Here is a 16,808-nt window from a genome sequence, read left to right as displayed (position 1 = left end):
AACAACAAGGCCTGCCTGGATGGCAGATCCACACCATGATTAGCAATAACACCCTTATGTGCCCACCTTAAACAGTTGATGAAGAGATGCTTCTTAGCAATTTCTTGGATGTTGCCAAATATAATGGCGCACTTACAGTGACAGGTAAGTTGCTGTGAAATTCAATTTACGCTAATATGCCCAGAAGCAGGAAAGCACAGAGTGAGGAATGCATGGTGTTTATTTTATTCTTCTATGTCTCTATCAGGAATGACTAAACTGGGTCAGAGAGCAGAGCTCATAAAAACTTCCTTCCACATTTCAGCTGATCCTGAAAGGAACGAATTCCAAACTTCAGAACCAGTGGTTTATGACTAATCCTGAATAAATCACTAGCTTTTCTCTCAGGGCTTCATGATTTTCCAGCCAACATGAAGGGCTTTAATATGGAAAGAGAGAAAGAATGAGATGTAAGAAGTGACAAAAGGGTTCTGGTGAAATAAATAATAGCCGGCCTGAGCTTTGTCATTAAGAGCATTTTCAAATTCTGATTTGGGATTCTGAATGTCTGTAATCTGACCTTTTCTTTCTGGAAATTGGAGGCAGCAAGCACACTGCCAGCAAGGAAATGGGGTCCTGTTGCCTATGCCCACCCCAGGTAGCAGCCTGCATCCTCACCTAAAGATATGTTTGTATCCAAACCCCTAGCTCATCTGAAGTAATGATTAGCACCCACTTTGGTGAGGAATGGAGTCCCATCTCGACACCACAGTTCCTAGGGTCTGTATTTGTCTTCATAGTGGCCTTTAGAGGTACACATTTTTAGTAACACTAATAAATCACATTTGAATAGTACTTTACTTTTATTTTATTTTAAGATTTTTATTTATTTATTTGACAGACAGAGATCACAAGTAGGCAGAAAGGCAGGCAGAGAGGGAGGGGGAATCAGGCTCCCTGCTGAGCAGAGAGCCCGATGGGGGCTCGATCCCAGGACCCTGGGATTATGACCTGAGCTGAAGGCAGAGGCTTTAACCCAATGAGCCACCCAGGTACCCCAGTACTTTACTTTTAAAACGTGATTTCTCATAGTTTTGTCTGATGCATAGAACATCTATTCTGAAGAGGCAAGATAGTAACATAATTAAATTAATCAGTGAGTTAGATGATTTACGTGAGTTTATGCAGCTAGTAATTGTTGGGTCTGGTCTCACCAGATCTTCTGATGCAAAGGTTAGGGTTCTTTTTATCAAGGGATGAAAAGTCCCGCAGAACCTACAATATTGGAATGTGCATTCCATTATACAGATATTTTTATTGAAAAGAAGGAAGAAGGAAAGATGGGAAGGAGGAAAGAAGGAAGCGAGGGAGGAAGGAGAAAAGGAAGGACAGAGGATAGAAGGACTAGTCTTTTCAGTCCAAATAAGCCAAATAAGATCTCAGGGGACCCACCAGTATATCGGATTGATTATTTCTCCGCCATGGTGGAGAGATAGCTAGGAACACCTGGTTGTGGGAAGCAGCAGCTATGGTGTTGCTTCCAGGAAAAGCCACCCAAGAAGGCTACAGCTCCCTGCCTCAGCTCACAGTAGTGGAATCTGAATGTGAGGTTGCTGATTAGGAAGTGCTGGAGATGGAGAAGGGGGAGGATGAGATATTTATGCAAATGTGGGATGGTCCAAGAAATATACTACAGAAACCTCCCCTCCCCTCTTCAGACAGAGAGTAAAAGCACATACAAATGAACAGAGAGGACTTTCTTTCCCGAATGTACTGTGGGCATGCCAATATTCACACAGAGAGGTAAAGGGGATGATGGGCGAGGGACAAATGAGTTCAGCAAGCTCCAAAGGTCGCAGAGTTAGGAATCTACCTTCCACTGGACTTAACTCTCCATATGAAGACAATATACCTTGGATCATTCAGGTCTCACTGTTGACACTTACTTGGGTAACTGAGCAAATTTAAAAATCTCACTAAGCCTTAGTTTCTTAATTTGTAAATAGGAGTAGTAGTACTGCCTCATAGAATTCTGTCAAGATCAATTCAAGCTTCCTGTAAAATATCTAACACACAACAGAAAATCATAATATGTCAGTGCCCATGTGTATGTGTGTATGTATTTAGTGTCTTTTTCCACATGCTTAAAAAAAATTCTAGTTCATATAATTCCTCATTTAAAAAACCACACTCCACAACTTTGCAATTTTAGGTTGTATGTCCTTGAACAGTTTTCCTGATGCCTCTGCATATAATTATCCTCATCTGTAAAATGTAGGAAAAGAAATAATTAGATTGACCAACACACCCCATTTGCCTGGAACTTTTCTGGTTTTAGCAATGAAAGTCCTGTGTTCCAAGAAACTCCTCAGGTCTAGGTAAACCAGGACAGTAGTCATTTTAGAAATAATAACTACTTGTGGGGTTTATATAGGGATAAAATAAAGCAACATATGTAAAACAACTATTATACAGTAAATATTTAATAAATAGTATCTATTAGTATCATCATAGATGCTGAACCTTTAGGGGTCATTTTAAGATCTTGGTGAAGGTCATTCCTTTCAATTTATTTGCATTTCCAAAGAGTCTTATAAACATACCCTAACTCATTCATTCAAAAATATTTATTGAACAGCTGTGCCAGACATGATGGTATGTGCAGAGCACTTCAATGAACAAAACAAGGAACAGAACTTATATTTTACTTGGAAGAAGCTGGCAATTATGCAACCATCTGTCATTCTAAAGGTTCCATTTTAGAAAAGGTGATCAAGGAAGGCTTCATAGAGGAGTTAAGATTTAAAGAATAAGAATCAGCCAGGTGAAGAACAGGGAGAAAGACAAGCAGAATGAATCTGGATCAAGGAATGAAAGGCTTGTGGTGTTTCAGGAGGAAAGGTAGCCAGTGGAGTGAGAAGAAGAAAGTGTCTTGGGTTGGGTACACACAGAAGAGGCAAGGTCTGGTCCATGAAGGGCTTTTGAGATCAAGGAAGGAGTTTTCATGCTTCATGATCAACTCTTCTCTGTTCTGTCTAGATGAAAGGAAGAAGGTCGTAGATCAAGCATATTTTACCATAACCCAATTCCATTGTGTAACAACAACAGTTTTGCACTAGACTTTGTGCTGGTCCACAGTGGCCAGTGTGAAAAGATGAATCAGTTGCAAACCAACATCTGCTTGATTGCATCTTTAAGAGCTTTTCGATATAGATTGAACATGCACCAGGCCATTGACATGCACCTGAGAGTCTCTGTGTGGGGTCCAGAAACCAGGAAACTTAAAGGTGTTCCAGATTGGTCCTTTTTGTACTATAAGGACAGAGGTCCCAAGGCCTTAACAGTGAAGGAGCCGTGAAGGAGTTGTGAAAACCATCCTGAGTTGCCATGGGCATCTCAGATCTTTGCTAGAGAGAGGAGGCAAGAGGGGAGTGCCACTGGCAGTAAAGGAAGCCATCTGGGATGCATAGATCTGCATGTGTCACGCAGAATAACCTGGTCCATACGGCTTATGTGTATTCCCAGCCCCACAGGACTGTGCAATGCTTAATAAAGCATCTTAATTTGGATTTAATAGGATATCCACTGTGGGCTAAAAACAGAAAATTGCTATTTATTAATGACATAATTATTAAAACTTAACACCTGGGCAGTGGAAGCTAAACCAAGAGTGAAGAAGTTCCCTAGAATAGTTTCAATAATTATCTTATTTAATTATTTATACTTTTGAATTAGAATTCAATAAGATCCAGATTAAACCTTAACATAATGTATTAAATGTAGACCTGTATCCAGAGTATTCAGAGTGTGGCTCAGGGGGCTTCTGCCTTCCTTCCCAAACATAACCTACTCACTTATTGGTCTTCCTGTTTCCATATTGGTGTGTTCTTTAGATTCAGAGCTCCAGGTCAGCAGAGATATCACATACATGTTTGTGGAAACAACATAATGGCCTTTGTAAAGGAACCATGAACTCCTAGCACATCTCATTGACTTTTGTAGCTTCGGTTCTCATTCCTCTGCTGTTTATTGTCAAACCACGTTCTGGAAACTTGTCTCAGACCTTTGATGGTATCACTGTAAGTGCTAAAAGGATAGATCTGCCTGCATGCCCTTGAAAATCTCACCATCAGAATGCCTAAAACAGAATCGAATTCATCAAAATATTATCCTTCCCCAAGGAAGATCTTCGTATATCATCCTGTGTTCTGCTAACTAAGCCAACCAGCTGCTGTTGAACAAAGTGGCATTCATATTTGACTCTTTGTTTCTAGTTTCCCTATCCCAGGAATCATCAAGTACCTGCACATTTTCCTGGACGTTTCTTTTCTTTACATCCTTATAGAGCCAGTAGTTTAACCCAAGCCTTGAATCTCACTCTAACATGGACTAATTTATTTGACTTTAATTTCTGTCTATCCCATTTCTTCTGACACATCGTTACCAGATCTATTTTGCTTAAAGTACATTAAAAATTTATGGCATATTTTCTTTAAAAAATTACAATTGCTTGCCATTGGCTATAGGATAGAATGAAAATCTAGGACCTAGTCATTCAGGCTGTTCCATACTTTGGCTTTAGCTTACCTCATTGATCTTGTGTCCCGTTCTTCCTCGAGTCAATTAAAATTTATCAAGCACCCATTCTGTATTAACACTACATACATGTGTTTCCAAGCACATACAATATTAAAACTAACTTATTGGGCACTTCATATTGCTAGGAGTGCCTTTAAGTCCATTTTATAAACTTACTCATTAAATCCTCAGAAGAAACATGTGAGGTACATGGAATTATTGCTTCATTGCATGGATGAGGAAGTCAGGCACAGAGAGGTGAAGTGATCTGGCTAAGGCTACCCAGTTGGAACATGGTTTAGCCAGAATCTCAACCACTACTCTCTTTTGTCTTTTGTAGTAAATCAACTTTCCATCTTCATACATTTGCTGATTTCTGCCTTCCATGTTGTGCCCATGTATTCCTGTCCTACTTGAAGCAACTTCACTTTTTCAGCCTTTGTAACTGGTTTTTTCCTTTTGTTGCCTCCAGAATAGATTCAAGGGATAAGGCAAAGTCACTGTGACACTTCTACTTGCTGTGATCTTCCCTCTTCCTAACTTACAGAGCTTAATGTTTGTACCACTCATTTGGCATTCAACCGCACACAATTTTGGGACAAATTTTGCTTTATTTTTCAACCCTCTGGGATGTTTATACACACTGTTTTCCCAAATGGATAGCTAAGTTCATAGAGGGCCAACCAAATTTGTATATCTCTGCATGTCATTCATGTATGTATAACACAGTTGTGTATACAGGAGGTGTTCACTAAATGTTTGTTGAATGGCTTTTGGCCCAGGCATTTGTCCATCACCAATTATGCCTGGCCACAGAAACTCTTCATGATAGGATTCTTCTTGTATTGTCTCCTTTGCCTAAAATTTCTTCCCTCTTCAGATTCACTTTTATTTTTCTTCTGCTTCTTTTTTTCTTTCTTTAATTTTTTAACTGATTAGGCATTTCTTGGAACTTTTTTTTTTGTATTATATTATGTTAGTCACCATACAGTACATCATTAGGTTTTGATGCAGTGTTCCATGATTCATTGTTTGTATATAACACCAGTGCTCCATACAATCCATGCCTTCTTTAATACCCATCACCAGGCTAACTCAAACCCCCTCCCATCTTCCCTCTAAAACCCTCAGTTTGTTTCTCAGTGCCATAGTCTCTCATGGTTCGTTCCCCTCCCTGATTTCTCCCCTTCATTTTTCCCTTCCTTCTCCTACTGTCCTCCATGCTATTCCTTATGTTCCACCAATAAGTGAAATCATATAACTTTCTTTCTCTGCTTGACTTATTTCACAGCCTAAACTCCTCCAATTTCATCTATGTTGATGCAAAAGTTAGATATTCATCCTTTTTGATGGCTGAGTAATATTCCATTGTGTATATAGACCACATCTTCTTTATCCATTTAAAGGGCATCTCGACTCTTTCCACAGTTTGGCTATTGTGGATATTGCTGCTATGAACATTGGGGTACATGCGGTCCTTCTTTTCACTACATCTGTATTTATTTTCTTGAGCTTAGTTTGGGTGTCATACATCCAAAAATCTTCTATGACATTGGCCTCTAGGCTGGCTTAGGTATCTATCCTCTGTATTCCCTCAACATCAAATCTATTCCTCTATGTCACAATGTCTTAAGGGGATATTAAGGGGATATACTTTTTTTTTTTAAAATGTTTTTTTTTTAAAGATTTTATTTATTTATTTGGCAGACAGAGATCACAAGTAGGCAGAGAGGCAGGCAGAGAGAGAGAAGAAGGGAAGCAGGCTCCCTGCTGAGCAGAGAGCCCGATGCGGGGCTCGATCCCAGGACCCTGGGATCATGACCTGAGCCAAAGGCAGAGGCTTTAACCCACTGAGCCACCCAGGCACCCCAGGGATATACTTTTTTAAAAGATTTTTTTTTTATTTACTTTTGTGAGAGAGAGAGAGAGCATAAGCATGAGCAGAGTGAGAGGCAGAGAGAGAAACAGTGTCCCTGCTGAGCAGGAACATTCCCCCCCCACCACCATCAGTGATGCAAGACTCGATCCCAGGACCCTGGGATAATGACTTGAGCTAAAGGTAGACGCATAACCAGCTGAGCCACCCATGTGCCCTAAGGGGATACACTTGTGGGATCTATTTTTACATCTCTACACTGCAAACTCCTTGAGGACAAGGGCTATGTCTTTTTTTAGTGTTGAGTTCTTAGAGCTAAGCATGATGCTAGTATATGGAAGTGATCAATGAATATTGATGAAGGAAGGGACAGGAAGGGAAGAGGGAAGGAAGGAAGGAAGGAAGGAAGGAAGGAAGGAAGGAAGACAAAGCAGTCCTAATATATTTCTAACAGCCTGCATAAAGAAAAGAGGTAAGATGCAGAATGTATCCATGGAAACAATACGAATATATAAATAGCTCTATCTTAGTTGGCCAGAACTTTCTTATGAACATGAATTAGCTAAGGCCATAGTACATCCTTATCAATTCAATTTAATTTTAAATACTGACAGTATGCTAGCACTTGCCACCTAGAAAATGATACTCTAAATTCCCCAGCATCTTAGGCACTATGCCAATTTAGTTCTGATAACTGGGATTGTAACTCTGGCCAAACCACCTCAGCTCGATGCCATGAATGGTCTGCCTTTCAAACTCCGCTGGAACCATTTGCCACCTTTGAGCTGGACTCCTGTGAAGGATTGGAAGGACAGTGAACATTTCTTCAACTTCTACTTCATAAGTAGAAGTTGGACGCTTTCCAATTGTTAGTGGAGGGAGACAATTCTAGATGATTCTTCCAAGCATGAGGTGTGATTGTCTCATTTAATATACTTACTGTGCTGACAGCTTTGGCCCAAAACACCTTCTGTTCTACTTGGGGACTGTCCATTGTTCTCTAGTGTATGATTAGCAGATTAGCTATCATGTAAGAAGCCAGGAAAATGAACTCCAGTAAGCCCTTCCAAAGCAAGAGTAATTCATTACCCAGACTGATTTCCACTTAAAATGTACTTTAAGCACACTTCCAACTACAAACCCTAAATCACCCTGTGTTCACAAAGTCCATCATTTTTTATTTTATTGCATGGCGTTGGCGTGACATAATCCCTTGCAGAGCATCTCGGAGTGCTTTACAGATCAATAAATTACTTACCTGCGCAGTTGAAGCAATGTCTGCAAGGCCAGCACGGTCATTATGCAAGCAGCCTGTCCTCCAGGAAGCAAGCATAGCTCTATGGGTGCCAGCGATGGGCGGGAGCAAGGGCCAGGCAAATGTATGGGTCGGGGGAGTGGTGGTGCAAGAAATGATATTTAATGTTCCAGTTAAAACTGCAAATAAAATACATCAAGTTTAAGTGATTTTAAGACTAAGAGCATTTAGAAATTTGGATCCTTCAGACAGTCAGCAAATCAAGTGTTCAGTCATTAACTCATCAATTATATTTCTGTCCTGGAAGATTCAAGCTAGTCTTTATAAAATGGTACAGCTGTAAATTTGCAATGTTATATCTTAAAGGTCCTGGATCATAGAACCAATGGTCACTCCCCAGCCCTCGCCACATTGACTCTTCTGGCAAATAGTTGTGAGAGTGCAGGGATATGGGCAAACACACAGAGACACACATACACACACTGCCTCAATCTCTGAAGCTCAATTTGGATTTAATCTAAAAATGATTAATTGGTGTTTTCTTTATGCAAGATACCCTATTCAAGACAGCAGAAAATAAAAAGAAGAGTAAGGCTCTTGGTCTGTAGTTATATTCAGATCCTTTATAGCATAGAAGAAAGATGATACTGGGGTAATATAAACAAGTTTATTTTAAATTCCTTGGAAGAGGCTATGGGATCCCCAGGAAAGAGAGGTCACATCTATTTAGAGATATCTGGAAGATGTTATGGAAGGGGTGGTAACTCAGTTGGACCTTGAACAATTCTAATAGGTTTACATAGTTGGAGAGAAAAGTCTAAGTGACCAAAATCAGCAGCAAGGGCCTAGTGATTAGGAACCAAAAGTGTAAGGCATGCTTCTTAATGAGTGTTCCCAGTTGGCAGGAGTGTAGGAGAGGGATGAGAGACAAAATGCAAGAAGGAAGGAAGGAACAAAAGCCAGAAGAAGATATTGCCATGATAACCCCCTTTCATGGAGAAGAAACTCCAACACAATTAGAAGTCCAAGCAGAAGAAATTCATCACAGAAATTTCCAATCAATTTGATTTCCACATGAGGGTCGTCCTCTGACCTTGGGACAGGGAATAAGGTCAATGTTTCCCGGGATCTCCAGCAGGACAGCTAGCATTGTATACTGGGTAGATGATGTGTCTTTGAATTGCACAATCTGATGGCTCAAAGAGGGACTTATTCAAGGGAAGGACCTCATATAAAGAACCCTAAGTGAGCTAGATGGAGGGACCACTTAATTTGTAAAGAACTAAGGTGCCAAAATTAGTGTTGGTGGGTTGAACTGATAAGCATTATTGATCCAGTCCCGATGTTGTTACACACATGTAGCAGGTCGGAAAGGCGGTTCCCTTGAATACCATTATAATTCCATTCTATAAATACTTGTTAGGCTTTTGCTGCAGCTATAAATATGAGTACATCATGACTTAGGCTGTCAAAATGTTCTTGGTTAGTGGATGAGAGATGCTAAGCAAATAACCAAAACATAGTAGGATAAGTGCCAAGAATTAGAGTCTGGGAGCTCAATAAATGACAACCTTGCTTTATAAACCAATCGGCAGATAAGACAAATGAGCAGTCATACTTGAACTGAATATCACATTCACTGGGGGCAAAGATGGTAACAGAGAATTAGGCTTAGATGTGCAGCAACAACAAACTTCAACAACAAGCTTCTAATTTGGATCCCCAGAAAGAACAGGTGTGCACAGGCAAGTGCTGGCTGTGTTGTGGGCTCTACAGCTCCCTGGAGGATGCTGTTCCTGTGAAGCAGGTATGAGGAGGACCACAACAGGATATAGGTTCCTAAGAGAAGCCTGTTCCTAAAACAAAAGACTGAAGGAAGCAGGGTCCTGCTCCCAATTTTACCAATTAGATAAATCCCTCCTCTCCTTGGGGGATTAAGTTAGGGTGCAGAAGGAAAAGAGACCAAGTGTGTTATGACTAAATGATGTGCCCTCTGACTCCACATCAGGTATGTGTCATGTACTCTGGGAACACAGATGAGAAGCAGCAGTAACTTAAATTTGCGGAGGACAAAGAGGAGTAGGGGTAGGGAAAGCTGAAACAACATAGCATCTGATTTGGGCCTTAAAGGATGACTAGAAGTTTTGAGAGAAGGACATAAAGAACAATATAGATTCTGAATGTGTGATGGCCTGAAAGGACATGGTGGGTCAGGGATAACAAGGAGGGGAAGGAAAGGGAGGATGACCGGGAATGTCAGTGGAAACACAGAATGTTCCTTGATTCTGAATGACCCAGTGTGCAGGTCTGAGAAGCTTGAATATTTTCAGGTAGGCGATAGGGAGCAACTGGAGGTGTTTAGGCAGAGATAGGATAAAATCAGAATTGAGTTATATAAAGAGGATTCTGAATGCAGCATGGAGAATGACTCGTGGATGTCTGTCGGAGGTGGGTGGGGGTGAGAGTGGAGAAGGAAGCGGGTGGAGGCTAGGAGAACAGTTCTTGCAGTATTGCAGTGGAATCCATTCCCATTCAGACTCCCAGACTCGGTGTTTAAATGGGAGGAAATAGAAGTTAAATTCAAGGTAAGATATTTCTTTCACGTTTAAGGTAATTCCCCTAATTTTTCATCATTTACTCCTATAGCCCCGATATTTCAGCCCCTGCGTTTTTCTGCCAACTATCATTATAAGATAACAAAAGAATGTTTTAACAAGATTTTTATTTTCCTTCTGTTTTGTTTCCACAGTATCTCCTAAAATTGTGGAGATTTCTTCAGATATCTCCATTAATGAAGGGAACAATATCAGTCTCACCTGCATAGCAACGGGTAGACCAGAGCCTACGGTTACCTGGAGACACATCTCCCCAAAAGGTAAGAGAGGAAATGGAAGAATTGTTGGCCATGGTTAGGAGGTCTTGGCACTCGTGACTTGGTCCAAAGGATCCTACATTTTTGATATCCTGGTAACAATGTACTTATGCCTCTGCAGAAAATGTCGGTGTTCTCTGTAAGACAGGAATATATCTTTTAAAATTTCAGAAATCGTATTTGAGGATCTCTCAAATTCTGGGGAAATGAATCCCACTTGTTTCTGGGTGAAATGGTGGTAAGATGTTCTGGGTGAACTCCATTGGTCCACTTTGCTGATAGAACAATCAGCAAAGTTGGCATTGTTCAGGTGGTTGTTGTAAGATACTGAAAACACAAACACACAATGATGAATGAAAGTGTTGAATGGCCATAGTCCTGAAAGGAAAATGTCCAAGTCTGCTTCTTCAGTGTTGACAAATATCTGGTCCCTAGCCCATTAATTGTTTTGTGGTTCTGTTGTTGTTTCACTCTGATTAATCCCAGATAACAAATATAGGGCAATGTGTGACTAAATTGAAAAATTTGCTTTGTCTAAATGCCTAGGTGTTTTGTAGACCAGACTTAATGTTTTTTGTGCTTTCATGGATTGAACGTTAAAACTTCAGAATTTAAGGAGAGATGTCATTTATCATTAAGTTAGCTTTTAAGGTGCATTAAATTATTTCATTTGTTTTTAAATATGTACTGAGTGCTTGTAATAGTCCAGGCACTTCTGAGCACTGAGGATGTAGCAATAAAACAAAACATACAAGTTTCTGTTCTCATGAGCTTACATCTCAGGAGATAAGTGATAGAAAATGAATATACAGTAAAACAGGTATGGAAAAGGATGAGAAGATAGAGCAGTTTACATTGACTAAAGAACCAGAGGTTTGGTTGGGGAAGGCCTTTGAAAAGGTGACATTTGAGCAGATATGTGAATAAAGATGCTTCATTCCAGTGCTTATTGCTGGTTAATGTGAACTGTATGTGTGTGTGTGTGTGTGTGTGTGTGTGTTCGCATGTATGCATAAATGTCTGTGTTTTGCTGCAGCTTTAAGGATTCTAAAGGAATCATAGTAGTAGATATCTGCTTAGTGTTGCAGGTTGGGGCCACAAAAACAGACCCTGAGAATGTGATTGATGTGCAAGAAGTTTATTTGAGGAGCTCTTGGGATCAACTCCTGTGAAGGGAAGGAAGGAGGATTGGACCAAGGGCGAAGCCGAGTTGCATGAAGACCTGTGCAATTTCTCAGCAGACACTGTGGAGAGTTCTAGAGCTAGCTTTGCCTTTTAACAATGTTGAGGTGAGAGGGTGTTCTTTTACACCAGCAGAGCATTCCTTCACGGAATCTGGATTGTCACCTGAAGGATAGTAGCCTGGGGCCAGGAGTCTTTAAGTGGGACAGTATGCACAAGTGGTGGCACCCGAGTTCTGCTCACCAGCAGCACCAGACATCTCCCTACCCCCCTTCTGAAGGTGGCAGAGCATCGCAGTGTCCACTCCATTTGGATCTTTAAATAAAATCTGTTTAGGGCTATGAATGGGCCCTAATACCTAATTCCCTCTCGCAGATAGTGACAGATTTGCCCTGATGGAGGTTCTCAGAGAAGGCGTGCAATTTTCAGTGTGCTTGGCCTGAATTGCTGGGAGCTATCCCATATATGGGATGCTGGGAGCATCCCATTTCTGATGCTACCACTGTGAGCAGAGGGATCAGAGAGAGTACCCGCATGTCTGCAATTCTCTCGATTTGGAGTAGCCTTACAATGGACTGGCCCAAAATCTGGGAGGAGGTTTATGCTGTGCATGGGACCATCCACAAAAGGACATGGCCCTAGGGCACATCTAAAGGAGGGGTCATTGAAATGGGCAGACATTCTAAGTCCGCAGTACACACCATTCATCACTGTTTAATGCTGAGTCACCAGTGCTATTGGATGCCAAGGCAGTCTGTGCCTTTAGAACCTGCAGAACATTCATCATCCCAGGTAGACCCACTTTGCCTTACTTCAAGAGGCACTGGGTCCTACCCTTGTGCAGGTCTCTCTTTGTCTCTGTCTGGTATCTTCTCTTTCTCTTCTGGCTCTTCAGCTCTTTGTCCTTTTCTGACTCCTTTTTTCCCTCTTCTCCTCTGTACAACTTCTCATTTTGTCTTCCCTTTCATGCTTTGTTTTTGTATTCTTTACTTTCCCTTTCTCTCCCAGCGTCCTAAACATTTGTGCATTCATTTTCTTTCTTTCCACATTTCCTTTTCTTCCTGTCCCCAGCTCCCACCCTTTCTTCTCACAATTACTTCTGTGTCTCCTCTGGCATTGGAGCCCTCTTCCTTTTATCTTGCTGAAGTTCACACTGGCACACCTAAGAGTCCTTTTCCCTCTTTGTGGCCATCCAGCAAACTCATTTCCCCCGGGGACTTTACCTGAGCCTCTGCCAGATGCTTCCATTTTACTGGGGTTTTGGCTGCTATGGAAACAGAAGATGGATCAAGAGGAGAGGAGCAGAATAATCAGAATCTACCTGTGGATCAGAGTAATTTAGATGAACAGCCTTTTCCAGATCCCTGATCCAGATTAGCTTTCCCAGATTCAAACTGATGAGACACGCCAAGCAGTAACTAATCACTTCAAACTCACCAGGGTGCCGTTTTCTCTGTGACTGATTATTTGGAGATCAGAGGTGTCATTGGGCTGCTGTCAGATCTGAACTGAAACTGGAGACCCGTAGCAGTCAGAACTTCATCTTTCCCCACTAAATATTTCCAAAAGGGTACTTATTTTAAATAAGTTGGGGCAATCTTGGGGTTCTTTGGGGGAAAAAGATATGACACATCTTAGTAAAGGCTCCAGAGGCAGGGAGATGTTGTCATATTTGTCCCATTCTGTGTGGGTGGGTTATGCTTCAATATGGACCATTCTCACACACATACCCATTATAATCTCTGAATGGATCGCTGATGGAGGCTAACCACATTGGCAACACTGATGGCGTCATTGCATTTTCTCCCTCCAGACTGATCTGTTCGTTTTGTACATTCCTGAGAAATCCTAGTTTCTTCCATCATAACTCATATGGTGCTGTTTGCAAAAAAAACTTATATAAACCTCTTTAGAATATGTATTTCTAACCTTGACCACCTCTTACATGGAAAAGGAGAATAGGAGTCTTAACCACCATTTTAGTAATGGCCCATACATTTTGATATACAGCCACTTAGGTGTGCTATCTGGAGGGTGGAGGGACCTTGTCCATGAAACCATCTGCTTAGCACTTTACATCGGATGAAGAAATGTCAGTTGTCCCTATCCAGTGTCAACTGTCCATATTCAAGGTGGCATCCCAAGCCACAATTCCATGCTACTATTGATCATGGAAGGTAGTTTTCTTTTATTATTGGCAATATGTCTTCTAGTTCCTCTCATGAACCTACCACCTTTAACAGGTCAAGAGGAAAGTGCATGAGTTTTGTAAGGATACCTGCTCTCCCACTACACAGCTTTTCTGGAGTGTGCAGGTATTTCTTCCACCTTCATGGATCTTGGTCATTTCAGAAAGAAGTGCCCTCATCTCCCTGTCTCACATGGAAATACCACCTGGATCTGCACGAATGCTTAATTGGCCTTTTGCCAAACTCTGTATAAGTACCAGCATCCTCCTGCAGGGGTCCAAGTGGCATCAGGGGTCCCTGTTTACTTTAGACACATTCCCCATTCATGGCCCTGTGCCTTATCTTTTTGTCCTCATCTAGGCATGCAAGGATTTATTTTCACACAGCCCCAAGCTCTAGTCTTCCTTTGTCCAAAAGAATGCCTTTAATGTCCTCTATTCCTCTGAATCTTCCCTAAATAAAGAGAAATACCATTTCTTTCAGGGTATCCTAAAAGGTGCTTTTTAGGACCTCTCTCTTCATGGAAAAGTATTCTCAAAGCCCAATTTTTATGTCTCTAGTTGCTGTTGCACTGTAAGGGCTTTAGAGAGGAGATTGAGATTCCCATCTTGCCACAACCCTGAAACTCAGGGGAAGGCATGAATCTGACAACTGATGTGCAGGTTCTTCTATACATATGGAATTAGGGATCACTGAGTGTCCTTATGGAGGTGCCCTCATGAGTGCACTCACTGACCTCCTCCTCTCTCTCATCAAACAAAACACTGAAAATAAAAACCTCACCAAGGCTGGTGAAAGAATACTTTGTACCCAGATATTGGTTGAGGGCTTAGCAAGGTCCAGTGAGCTGTTATAGAGATGTCCTGATTCCTAATCCATGAGTTCTTTGACACGTATGTTTCTGAGGGACTACATCTCACTTTGCTTCTTCACTTTCTAGCACAATGCCCAGCACCTAGAAAGTGTCAAAGAAGTATTTTTTGATTCAGTGAATGAGCACTTACCTTTGCCAGTGCCCCAGAGAGGCAAGCCTGTTCTCTTGGTTCAAAGACTTTATCCTGATCCTTGAGGAATTCTCCTTCACTTTGATGTTGCTGTTGAGACCTGTGTGTTTCCTGCTGAAAGTTTACTGGGGAGTCTCCAGGACATTTTCTCTGGTCTTCACAGGATTGTAAAGCCTTTCCTGAGGTTCCCCTACTAGGGGACCTGCTGTGGCAGAGCCTGGCTTCTCCTTGAAGGAGAGACTCCTTTTCAAGTACTCTTTTGAAAAAGTTGAGAAGGCTCACAAGTGACTTTGAAAGTGGGTCTTCTGTGAGCTCTCTTTCACCCCCCATACTCCCTCTCAGTCACTCTCCCGATGTGTGTGTTTCTCTCACCTCTTCTTCATCTAGCCTTTCTGAGTCTCTTGAACCTTTTGGTGTTTTACTCTTCCCAACCCTAATTGCACCTAAACCCTCAGTGCTCCCCCTGGGTTAAAAAAATAAATATACAAAAAGAGAACTTGGTACAAAAAAAGAGAAACATTAGTTGAAAAATTCTTTCTGCCTCCCCCCCGCCCCCCGTAGTATGAGAATTGAAGTGGGAACAAGATTGATTGTATTTTTCTGGGGCTATCTAAAGACTTTGTGGGACAGAATTAGAGCAGGGCCACATGTCCATTAGGTTCCAAACCCAGCCCTTATTAAGGAACCCATCTCTTTCCACAGCGTGCTGTGGACCCATACCTGTAGGACTAAGTAATATTCCTCAGGTGCCAAATCTCTTCCCTTCCTATCCCAGCTCTCCTGCTCTACTTGAAGAGCCCCAGGGAGCAGTTGGTTTTTCTGGGCCTTGTTTCTCATAGTTTTCAAAGGCACCAAAAGACTCACCAAGTTGGTGAGGACAAAGTGACCCTTGGATGGAAGCTCTTCTCCTTGCCAATGCCCTGAGTCTTTCTCTCTGTGCCCCCCTGCCACACCCACCTATTTCCCATTTGTCAGGACTGACAGGTCTTCCTCCCCAGCCAAGCAGGACACTAAAGCACTAATTGGCACTGGAGGTATCACAGCATGAGTTCAACCAGAGCTGGCAGGCGCCATGACTCCAGTGACAGCTCCGTGAAAAAATGTCAGGAGCAGAACTGTGGCATGCCATCGGCTGACTGCAACACCCTGGCACTAATGAGCGGCCTGTCAGCACCAGCATCAGGGGCCCCATGTGGCACAGAGATCATTAGGATGGCAGACCAGAAAAAGTTCTTCAGCAAAGAGGAGCCAGGGATGGAAATGGAACTAAAGGCATCTCCTTACCCACAGATGGTTACCACCCAGAAGGAGAGAACCAAAAAGCACACATGCACATATACACACAAAGAAAGAAAGAAAAAGATGTATAGAAAAGGTTTCTATGCCAACTCTGGACATCTTGGACTCTCATTTTTGTCTAGTTGCCCTGTAGTTAATCGATATAGGCCATAAATCTTTTCGGCGGTAACCCAAGGGGGACACAGTGACTAAATTAACTCTCCAGTCACGGCCTCCCATGCTATGAAGCCAGGAGGCAAGTAGCCTAAGTTCCAAAGAAAGATGGACCTGAGGGGAAAAAGGAAGCCTTGGGATCTGTGTCTTTTTGTTACTTTCCAGGGCAGGCTCCCTGCCCAGGGAGCATGCTGAGCTACCAGCTGCTTGCTTGTCTTCCAAGGGAGTTTGAGAATCTAAGAGACACAGTTAAGAGAAGGAGTTTTGTTTTGTTTTGTTTTGTTTCTCTGTTCCTTCATCCTAGAGGTGGGTTTGGGAAATGGCCGGTATGTCTGCTGTATTTTTCTGCTTCCTAAGGGCAGGTGTGAATTTTCTAGCTCCATTTTTCTGCGTCAGACTGTTTAGAATGTCTGGCCCTTCT

The 16,808-nt window shown here is 41.9% G+C and overlaps 1 protein-coding gene across 4 annotated transcripts in view; it reads left to right on the top strand.

Annotated features, from left to right (window-relative positions):
* LOC111153831 (neurotrimin) overlaps positions 1–16,808 on the top strand; it is a 403,882-nt gene that overhangs the window by 286,077 nt on the left and 100,997 nt on the right. For all 4 annotated transcript variants that reach the window (XM_022513088.1, XM_022513084.1, XM_022513087.1 and 1 more), the window contains exon 3: positions 10,438–10,563. In XM_022513088.1, the coding sequence (XP_022368796.1) occupies positions 10,438–10,563 (126 nt within the window). The remainder of the gene's footprint in view (positions 1–10,437; positions 10,564–16,808) is intronic.

The sequence above is a fragment of the Enhydra lutris genome, unplaced genomic scaffold (genome assembly GCF_002288905.1).
Source record: "Enhydra lutris kenyoni isolate GAN:26980312 unplaced genomic scaffold, ASM228890v2 scaffoldscaffold34, whole genome shotgun sequence".
Classification (NCBI taxonomy): domain Eukaryota; kingdom Metazoa; phylum Chordata; class Mammalia; order Carnivora; family Mustelidae; genus Enhydra; species Enhydra lutris.
The sequence above is the reverse complement of the archived record's forward strand: the minus strand, read 5'-3'. Positions and strand labels throughout refer to the sequence as shown.